The sequence below is a fragment of the Lithobates pipiens genome, unplaced genomic scaffold (genome assembly GCF_037356315.1).
Source record: "Lithobates pipiens isolate NorthernLeopardFrog02 unplaced genomic scaffold, aLitPip1_a1.2 Scaffold_13, whole genome shotgun sequence".
Taxonomy (NCBI): Eukaryota; Metazoa; Chordata; class Amphibia; order Anura; family Ranidae; genus Lithobates; species Lithobates pipiens.
The window spans coordinates 118,220,438-118,231,401 of record NW_027507718.1 but is presented as its reverse complement, the minus strand read 5'-3'; the positions used below and the strand labels follow the sequence as shown (position 1 = coordinate 118,231,401).

The following is a 10,964-nucleotide window of genomic DNA, read 5'->3' as shown; positions in this document are numbered from 1 at the left end:
GTTGCAGATTTCTGGCCTACTCATTGATCTATACATGAGCATCATCACACTGGAGGGATCATTTTGGTGTCCAAGTTACCCTCCCCTCTAGTCCTTAGTGCCTTAACCATTCTAGACCAACAGCACTGTGCGACACAATACAGCCTCTGACTGTATGAATAACCTCATACTTGAATTTCTGCAGTGTAGGAAATTATAAGATAATAACGACAGATTTCTGGCAAAATTTCAAACTGTTTTAATGTACACACAACTAAATATTTTTCACATTTGCCTGGGAATCATTGGTCTGTCATTATTTTGCCAAGCAGCCACAATCACAGAATACTCTTCCAAGCACGCTTTGTCCTTCATAATTATGTAAAAACACTGATAAATATCATTCCACTCTCTAGATTTTCCTAAACTGGAAGATTTTCCATGCTAATTCATAGGACAGAAAAGGCCAATTATTCAGAGTTAAAAAGATGTTTATTAAATTCATGTTTTTCCAAGGAAAGCATCAACAGTGTGAGGGTAAACTGGGATACGGCTGTGTAGTCATCCAGGGTTCAGTTCCTGCTGGAATAGATCAAGTATTCCTGTACACATTTTGACATAGAAGTTCTAACAGCCCGCAAACAAGATGGACACAGTACACTTCAGAGGTGGATGAGTTCAACATACGTTTCATGGGTCCATCAGTAGTAGGGACGTCTTGGGTTATTCTGAAAATATGACAAACATAAGTAAACAAGGCCTATTTATGCACTCTATTAACCTCAGACATGAAATATGAACAAAGCATATCCCTTTATAGTGTGCACTTTTCTCTATCCAGAGCATGAAGTGTCATTTACGCATTTCACTTTGTTCTTCAGCTATCGGCATGAATCACTTCTGACAAGTTTTCCTGACACCAAGAGAAAAAAAGCTGACGGGGGAGGGAATTTCAGCTGATTGATAGCCTCAGCTCTGTTTCTGTGTGCTGTATGGGGGGGGGGGTTCATTCCCTCCAATCAGCTCTCTCCTCACTGAGCTCTGCAGAGTGCAACTTCAGCTCTATGCCTCCTGTTGTCAGGCAAGCTTTATAAATTATTGACTTTCAAATGATGTAGAGAAAATACTGCAGATAAAACAGGTACAACTTGTGTAGGAGGATGCGTTTCATTTCTGTGTATCATTTTAGGCCAGTAACTTCACTAGGTATATGTAAGTGTTTACAACCATTTTCATTAATACATTAGTAAATGTATTTAACATACGCAGTGCAAGTATGTGAATTTAATATCAACTTCCAGCAGTCCCAAACTAGCACAGCTCAGTCTGGGAGAGGGAGGGGTAGCAAAAGGTGCCAATTAGTTTTGCTGCAGTGCTTATGTACAGTACTAACAAACATGCTGACAGGAGGAGAGAGAAGAGTGACAAGGATAAGCTCATGACTCATGATGCTGTTTCCAGGTGGCAGACCAGATTTGATGGGCTATAAATACCGATCACCATTACACTCTAATTGAGATAAAGTAAGGGACAAAAAAATTTAACTGTTCCCTGTGTTACTTTCCCTGGCCCTGCATAAAGCTTTTAAACACACTAGCTTGGCCAAACCTATTCCATACCTTTCACAAATGGAAGTACAGTGACAGTATATATTTTTTTAGCACTGAGCACTGTAATGTCACTGGTCCCCAAAGTGTCAGTGTCCAAAGCAATATCGCAGTCCTGCTATAAAAGTCGCTAATCGCTGCCATTACTAGTAAAAAAAAATACAGTCCCTGAGTTACGAATGGTAGGCGGTGTGACGTTCTGCACATGCACGGCCACTTTTCGACAGCTGGCTCCTTGGAAAATATCGTCTGCGCGTGCACGGCTACTTGACAGAACATCTGTTCTGTCAAGTAGCCTTTGCCGTTCTGCGCATGGGCTTCTGAATATTTCCGACTTGAGAACAAACCGGCAGTCTCTAACCTGTTGGTAACTCGGGGACTGCTCGTATGTGTGTTTGATATAGATATCTATATCAGTTTTTACATGCTAGAACTTTTGCCCAAATCAATACACGCTTATTGTCCCCCCCCCCAACAAAAATATGTAGCAGAATACATATTGGCCTAAATTGATGAAGGAGTTTGATTTTTTTTTTCAATTTTTTTTTATTGGATGTGTTGAATAGCAGAAAACGAAATTATATATATATATATATATATATATATATATATATATATATATATATATATATATATATATATATATATATTTTTTTATTTTTTTTTTTTTTCAAAATTGTTGTTTTTTTGTGTATAGCGCCTACATAAAAAAGGGTGATCAAATGCCACCAAAAGAAAGCTATTTGGTAAAAAAAAAACAAACAAAAAACAAAACAAAAAAAACATCAATTTTATTAGGATACCGTGTTGCAGGACCGCGCAATCATCAGTTAAAGTAATGCAGTGCCATATCGCAAAAAATGACCTGGTCAAGGGGGGGGGGGGGGGGGGGGTAAATCTTCCAGAGGTCAAGTGGTTAAAGGTCAAGTTGACCTTTTGGGAAAAAATTAATAAATGCACATATTTTTTCAGAAAAAAAAAAAATGTACATTTATTATTTTTCTTACAGAAACCTGCAGTCGCAATCAGTGGATCAGGGGTGCAACGTCAAGCTCCTGCAAACACTGCCTATAGTTTTCTGCCTGTACCTCAGTATGGGCTCTCTTTAAAACTGGAGGAAGTGTCAATGAATTAGGAGGGCGCTCATCAGCGCCCCATTTAGTTCAATGAGAACTACAAGCCATGTGCTGCTGTGGCAGAAATGACTTGTAGCTCATTTATTCACAGATCTTTTTACAAAATGTGACAGTGGCTGCAGGCAAAGAATACCTCACCCGCTGTCACAGTTAAAGGCGTGAGCAGGGCACAAGCTGGAACATGTTTCATGTCACATCCTAAAATACAGATGTAACATGTTCCAAAGGTGATCTTAGCCTTTAAATACAGAAAGTTTTTAAAGTCACCCTGTACTATGACTTACCAGTGGATTGGGTCGGAAACGGTAGGCAAGCATCATCCTTTTCCTAAAAGCTTCATATTCATCATCACTCTTTGATAATTCTGCTGGGCGATCTATGCCAAAACCAGCCCCATCAACTGCTGTAGATCCCCTGAAAAAGTGGAAGCCACATGCTTAACAATACTTAAGCAGTGTAGGATATATCCAAACCTGTTATAAGAGTGGCTCCTCATCAAGTTGTAGTACTGTACACGAGCCATTACGTCTTTAAAATACAAACCCAGGTTGACAGAATGACAGCAACTCCCTTCTTCCCCATAGCCTACAGCTGTGGAAGGGCTAAAAGAACTTGGTGGAAGAACTGCTTTAGATCTTTGACCATAGGCCACCTCAAGGAAACCAGAAAGAGGAACATAATGGTCATGTGACTACAAGTGAACCAATTAAATAGACTTGGGACTGTTTTTATATCAACATTTTACAACTACTTTAAAACACAGTTATGCAAAAGACCCACCGTGACATAATAATAAGTTAATAAACGTAATAAAAGTTTATTAACCAAAAGAAATATCTGCTTTTCCTTTCCTCTGTTGTCAAAACGTGTATTGGGAATCTATTGTATGTATCATTAATTTGGGCAGTGATGCCCCCTGGTGGATATGCTCTATAAACCAAAAAAAAAAAACTGACAAATTGCAACAGGGATTTACTTTTCTTCATAATTCTTTATACATTGCTAATGATTGCCAACTATGCTAAAGTTCCCCTTCTAAAGCTCTATTCAAAAAAATAAATAAATAAATAAAAAAGGGAGAGAGAATGTAAAAGACATAAATAAAAAAAGTATATATGGAGCGGATCAATTTTTCACTTTGTGTGTTCATACAGTTGGGACTGTTTGAAAAGTAACCTATTCATTGGTATTCTGTTCCAATAGAAAGGCTGCATAACAAAATACAACTTATTCAGACTTTTGTTATGAAAAGAAAAATTGCGAGTCATGAAAGTCCTCAAGAAGTACATATCTGCTAGCCACACCTCACCTCATGCTAAATTGTGGGCATGTATTAAAATAAATGAAACCCCAGCTTCCAGCCCGTGCCTATAAGCCTCAATTATGTCAGTCAGCCCTCTGGGAAAGTGGAGGATCCAAAATCAAAATACAAAAACAGCAACGTGTTTTTTTTTAGTGTGCAAGATTTCAGATCCTCTGTGAAAGCGGAAGGGAAGCGATGCCACTAGCACCTATGGGAAAGAGCGAGACACTAGGGTACAAGGTAAGCAGCCTCTACTAACTTTTGTCTAATAGGCTTACCGTATTTATTGGCGTATAACACGCACTTTTTTCCCCCTAAAATCAGGGGGAAATTGGGGGTGCGTGATATACGCCGATCCCCCGCTGTTTCTATCCCCTTCTGCCGTTCTCTGCGGCTTCCGGGTATTTTCGGCTATCTTCGGCCGTTCTTGTCGGCTTTCGGAAAGCAGAAAGCCGCCGAGAGCGGCCGAAAATAGACGAGAACGGACGATTGTGGCCGAAAATACCCGAAGGCCGCCGAGAACAGCCAAGAACTACGGAGCGCCACCGAGATACACAGGACATCCGCTCTGTATCTCGGCGGCGCCATTTTTAAACAGCAAACACACTAACGAGGTTGCAATGGACTGGCAAGGCTGCAATGGAAGGCTGCAAATGACTGTCAAGGCTGCAATTGACACTGACAAGGCTACATTGATGAGCATTTAAACGCATTTTTCCTTGAACTTCCCTCCTAAAAGTTTTATTCTTTTAAATTCCCTCCTAAACTTGGAGTGCGTGCTATACGCCGATAAATACGGTATTTATTTTATTACATCCTAGTAATATGGGGTATTGACCAAGAGAAGACAGGGCAGTATGGTCCCTTTTAAGGAAATAAAAAATAGATACAGTTGCCTGTAGTCCTTTGCTTCATTTTCACAGAATGTAGCAGATGACCCCTGACTGGTGGTTGTGGGAGCAAAACGATTGAGAATGATTATTTTTTCCTTCAGTTTTTGTAAATTGGTCCCCCTGAAGGCCCATTGTCATCATGATTAATGGAAAGATAACAAGCATTTTTAATAAAATGCTTGCAAAGTATCTCAAATTTTGGCATATTGGATAATGTCATTTACATATGTACATATCGGAGAACTGTTATGACCTGCTCAGGAGGCATCTTTTGTCTGGGTCAGGTCCTTAATGACATTGTCCCTTCTTTCTATTTACAGATACCTTTTAAAATAAATCTTAAAATGATTTGCCTATGCGGGGCAAAGCATCAGGCTCTTCTCTTGCAGCATATACCTTCAGTTTACTCCATCACTGCTCCATTCAGTCGCTACAAAAACTAAAGGAAAGCCCTGTGTAAGCTCCAAGTTCCCAGAGTTGCAGCATACACAAGGTTATAGACTTCCTTGTATGACAGTTCTGATTAGCTCAGCATAGTAACCTGGAGTGAGCCATGCGCATCTCCATATGTGCAGTTCAGGGCATTTCCTTTAAGCTCTTTGTGCTGAACAGAGTGGTGGGGGAGAAAAGGAAAAGCCTGAGAAGGTGAAGCTCCCGTTAGCCTTAATGTGCATTAGAACCTACAAATCACTACTTCTTTAAGTTGCTTACTTATTGTTTGTAGGATTCTTGAAAGTTATTGACTGCATATTGTTAACCTGTTGTACTCCTGTATTGTTTTACACTATGAAAAAAAAAATATTGAAAAAAAAAAATACTTGTTCACAGGATTCTTGATTCCTTGGCCTTCGGTACCCAAGCCTTCTCCTTCCTTCCATCCCATCTTCATAAGCATTTGGTAACCTATGTTCTCTACAGTAATTTTGAATTCCTTATATTCTGAATAGTCTGGCTCGCGTCCCTCCTGCAGGAAAAACAAAAAGGAGATACATTGCACCTCTATAGAGATTAAAAGGTCCCTAAAATTCATGTACAGCTTATACATTTATGGATTTATACACTGGACCATTCCTGATATGTAGCCTAAATCATTTTTTAATTAAAGTAAATAGACAAAAATTGCATATTTTATAAGGAAATGAAGACCAAAAAGAAGCTTTATGAGGTTGATTCAATATTTTTTTTAAGAATAAATGTTTTTGGAGATTGTGGTAACACAACCCTAAACTAAATACTTGTTGCCCGTCTTAAGTTGGAGCTGCTTTTTATCAAGGTTATTCACTAGGTGCAGGAAGCTGTCTTGCACCAGGAAACGCGCTTAGCAAGATTAGGACCTGGCAACTCACATACATCTTACATTTACATACAGTTTATAGAGCTGTCCTGCATATTTGATATATACTGTATCTGCCCTGCATATATGATATCTACAAAAGGAAGGCGCAAGAGTAAAAGCTCTATATACTCTACTAGTAAAAAAAAAAAAAAAAAATAAAAAAAAAAACAACATGTACAGTTACCATTAAACCAATAAAAAAATAAAAAAACAGTGAGGGACTTCAGTAAGCACAGTGTTTTCTTAAATGATAAAACCTCAAGGACGCTGTGGTATAAACCCCTTATATAAAATCACACTATTTAACTGTACCAAACCCCCTCATCCCACCACCCCATGCCCTATGGCAGCAGCCACAATCAACAGAACTTAGTTGCCATTCCTCTTCTTCGCAAAAGCATCCTCCCCTTCTCTTGCGCCTGTCGGAGTTCAAAAGGGTTCTGTTTGACCTCTCCTATTCTCAATCTACACCTCCTCTCTGGGTCAGTTGATTGCCTCCCATGGCTTTCAATACCATTTCTATTCTGATGACAGCCACGTTCATCACTCTACCCCTCAGCATTTTCTCCATCAACCTGTTCCCACAGTTATCTTTTGTATCTCTTGACCTCTTCCCTCTTAGTTCTAATGTGCAGGGCCCTCCGATTCCTACTTTATTAAACTATATTGTAATTGTACTGTCTGCCTCTCACATAGATCTCAATGACTATCAGTAGGATTTAAAGTGGATTTAAAGTGGAGGGCCACTAACTTACCAGAAATGCCTGTTGCTAGGCACATCGTCCTAATCTGCCTCTTCCTCCTCCGCTGAGATCTTCTGTCTTCTCTCCTCCGTGCGGAGTCTTCTGGGTAATGAGTCGCGCTGTGTTCTGGGAACCGTGTGTCCCAGAACACAGCGCGCCCCATTTACAAAGCGCTGCGCGACTCGCGCATGCGCAGTAGGAAACGGGCAGTGAAGCCGCAAGGCTCCACTGCCTGTTTCCCTTAGCCAAAATGGCAGCGCCGGGACCCGAGGGACGGGTCAGCCTTGGGCGGCCGACATCGCGGGCGCCCTGGACAGGTAAGTGTGCTTATTAAAAGTCAGCAGCTACAGTGTTTCTTTTTTTTTTTTTAAACCAGCCCTCCTCTTTAAGGATCAGCACACAGACACACTAGTAAGTTTTGTATTGGTTGTTACACCCCACACACAGTTGCCTTGGTTATGTTAATTCAGTTCATTTGTATAGTTAAGCCCCAAGGGCCGAATATTGGGCGACATCGGCCAGTTCAATAAAAACTGGCCAACATTCGGCCTGTGTGTATGGCAGCCGGTCGGATAGAAGCCAGTCGTTTGGCAGACAAGCATGCTGGAAAACTAGCATCCGACCAGCTCCCAGTCAGTGCTCTCAGTCAATGGCAGATCGCTGATCAGAGTGTGCTGGTGGGGGGGGGGGGGGGTGCCCGCCTGTCAGAACACAACAACAGCTCATTGGGGGAAGATTGCTGTACCAACGTCAGATCGTTAGTACAGCGGCTTCGACCGGGGCTGACACAGTGTGTACCAGGCTTGAGTATTGTTTTTACCAAGCAGTCCATTTTGTTTTGTAACCATAAGCTGCAAATTAAAAATACAAAAAACACACACAACTAAACCATACAACTCATCCACACACAAGCATAACTGATAAAAGCTCTAGTCTAAAGCCTGGTACACGAGTGATTGTCTTTTTTTTTTTTGCATGCTAGTCTCCTATCAAAAACGAAGAGGTTACTAAACTTACAAAAATTCTCGTACAACACAATACAACTTTGGAAGTGATGTAATGTGTTGTATTGTATGGTAAGGTTTCCAAGCATGCATGGTCTTGGTCTTCTGATGTTTTTCAGACAAATACTGTGCTGATTAAAACAAAAATCGCTCAATCTGCTATTGTACAAGAAAAAAAAAAATTGGAGTTTGTCCCTTTGGATAATTTCCCATGAACGGTCATGATTGGCTCTCAAAAGCTGTGTAACGATCAGATTATCATCCTATCACTTTGAAAGTGGTATTTTTCGTCTGGTTATCTCATGTGTACTAGGCCTTCCAGCACGTTATATTCAGGATAAAATGACATTTTCTAGAGATGAACACATTACTTTTAGTGCTTTGAAGGTTTCCATGAATTTGTCCAGCTCATCTGGTGGCAAGAAATCTCCAATGAAATGTTTCCCTCGTCCCATTTCAGTCAGTTGTTCTGCCCATTCTGGAATGAGAGAGTGGAAAGAAAAACCATGTAAACATACATTATGGGGAATACAAAAAGTACAAATCTGTATTAGTCTGATGATGATGAATTGCTTTATTGTAAAGAGCTGTTCCAATAACAGTCATAAAAAAAAAAAAAAAATTTAAGAAGTGGCAGGTCAGAAGTGCTACATTATCCATACATGTACATGTATCTTAACCACCTCAGTACAGTGCACTTGCACCCCCTTCCTGCCCAGACCAATTTTCAGCTTTCACAGTTTGCACAACAATTACTCAGTCATACAACACTGTACCCATATGAAATTTGTGCCTTGTTCACACAAATAGAGCGTTCTTTTGAATGTATTTAATCACTAGTGGGGTTTTTTTTGTGCTATAAATTAAAAAAAAAAAAAAAACAACTTAAATTTTGTGGAAAAAAATGCATTTTTCTTTGTTTCTGTCATAAAATTTTTGCTAATAATTTTTCTTCATACATTTTGGCCAAAATTTATTGTTCTACATATATTTGGTAAAAATAACCCAGATGAGTCTATATTATTTGGTCTTTGTGAAAGTTATAGAGTCTACAAACTATGGTGCCAGTCACTGAAAATTGATCACATCTGATCAGGCCTTCAGTACATCAGGTTAATCTAATTTCTTGAGACATTAACAAGTCAGGAAAATACAAATACACCCCCCCCCTCAAAATGACCCCTTTTTAGAAAGTAGACATGCTAAGGTATTACGTAAGTAGCATGGTGGGTTTTTCTAAGTTGTATTTTTTTCCCACAATTCTTAGCAAAATTAAGATTTTTTTTTTTTTTACAAAATTGTCATATTATCAGGTTATTTCTCACACACAGCATATCCATACAACAAATTACACCCCAAAATACATTCTGCTACTCTTCCCAAGTATGGCGATACCACATGTGAGACTTTTACACAGCCTGGCCACATACAAAGGACCAACATTGAAGTAGCACCTTCAGGCATTCCAAGAGCATAAATGACATCTCATTTCTCAACCACCTATTACACTTTTGAAGGCCCTGGAGCACCAGGACAATGGATTTGCCCACAAAATGACCCCATTTTGGAAAGCAAACACCCCAACGTATAATCTATGAGGCATAAGAAGTCTTTTGAAGGGTTCATATTTTTCCAGAAGTTTTTAGAAAATGTGGAAAAAAAAAAAAAAATTAAAAGGCAGTTTTTTTTTTTTTTTTTTAAACACAGAGTTGTCAATTTATACGATATTTCTAACACATAGCATGTATATAGCAAAAATGTCACCCCAAAATATATTCTGCTACTCTTCCAGAGTATGGCAATACCAAACGTGTGAGACTTTTACACAGCCTGGCCACATACAGAGGCCCAATATTGAAGTAGTACCTTCAGGGGTTCTAGGAGCATAAATTACACATCTCATTTAATTCCTACATATCACATTTTGAAGGTCCCTGAGCACCAGCCCAGTGGAATTACCCACAAAATTACCCCATTTTGGAAAGCAAACATCCCAACATATATTCTATGAGGCATGGGCTGCAAATAGGTACTCAAGTACTCTGATGGCCTGGGGACAGGTACTCGGGTACTCTGATGGACTGTGACATGTACGCATATGGGCTGACAGGTACTTTGACGGGTGGTGACAGGTCCTCTTTATTTGGGGGGGAATCAGTGTGTTTGGTGTGTACTGTAAACGGTAACGAGATGTTACCGCAATCTCCGTCTCACACACGATTGGTGTGTGAGGAGGATGACCCGGTAACATTTCTTTACTGCTATTTGTTGACATTTAGTGATCGGCTGTGAAAGGATCACAGTGGATAACGTGGTAAACAGCCGCCGGGCCAATGGCTGTTTACCAGTGTCAGTGACGAGCAGTGTTCCTGGGAACAAGCCGCCACCGACGATTGTACGCATGCCGTGCAAAGTGGGGCGGTACCACCTGTGATCGGCTGCGACTTCATCAGGGCCGTTTCATGTGGTAAACAGCCATGCCCAATGGCTGTTGTCACACCCTCCCTTCCCACTCCATGACACGCCGCCACCAAAGGAACAGGGATGCGCGCGCATTCCCTGTTTAAATGGACGGACGTCATATGACGCCCGTCCCAGAAAGGGAGCTACGCCGCCTGGCTGTTATATGACAGCCGGCAGGCAGCAAGCGGTTAAAGTGGATGTAAACCCTCGCATATACCCAGTGAAGTGAAGAGCCTCAGATGATACAGAGATGAAACAAATCTCCCTACATAAGTTTTACATGTATATTGGCTGTCTTCATCTGTATATATGCTTTAGAAAGTGCTCTCTGTGTTAAAGTTTTTCTTTTCCTGGTCACCACCAGGAGTGGATTATTGGCATACAGCCAAGACAGCTAATTGGAGGAAAGGCACACACCCCCTCTACTCATAGGCAAGCTGGCTGCTAATCTATTTATAGCAACCTCCCCCACAAAAAGGAAGAAACAGCTGCACTTCAAG

At 40.4% G+C, this 10,964-nt stretch overlaps 1 protein-coding gene across 1 annotated transcript in view; it reads right to left on the bottom strand.

The window, feature by feature from the left end:
• Positions 1 to 214: 214 nt before the first annotated feature.
• The window catches only part of SUGP1 (SURP and G-patch domain containing 1), a 79,390-nt gene continuing 68,640 nt past the window's right edge, over positions 215 to 10,964 (bottom strand). The window contains exons 11-14 of the mRNA XM_077475448.1: positions 8,373 to 8,479; positions 5,737 to 5,882; positions 3,007 to 3,136; positions 215 to 707 (exon numbers count right to left, since the gene is read on the bottom strand). Coding sequence (XP_077331574.1) covers positions 681 to 707; positions 3,007 to 3,136; positions 5,737 to 5,882; positions 8,373 to 8,479 — 410 coding nt within the window. The 3' untranslated portion in view covers positions 215 to 680. The remainder of the gene's footprint in view (positions 708 to 3,006; positions 3,137 to 5,736; positions 5,883 to 8,372; positions 8,480 to 10,964) is intronic.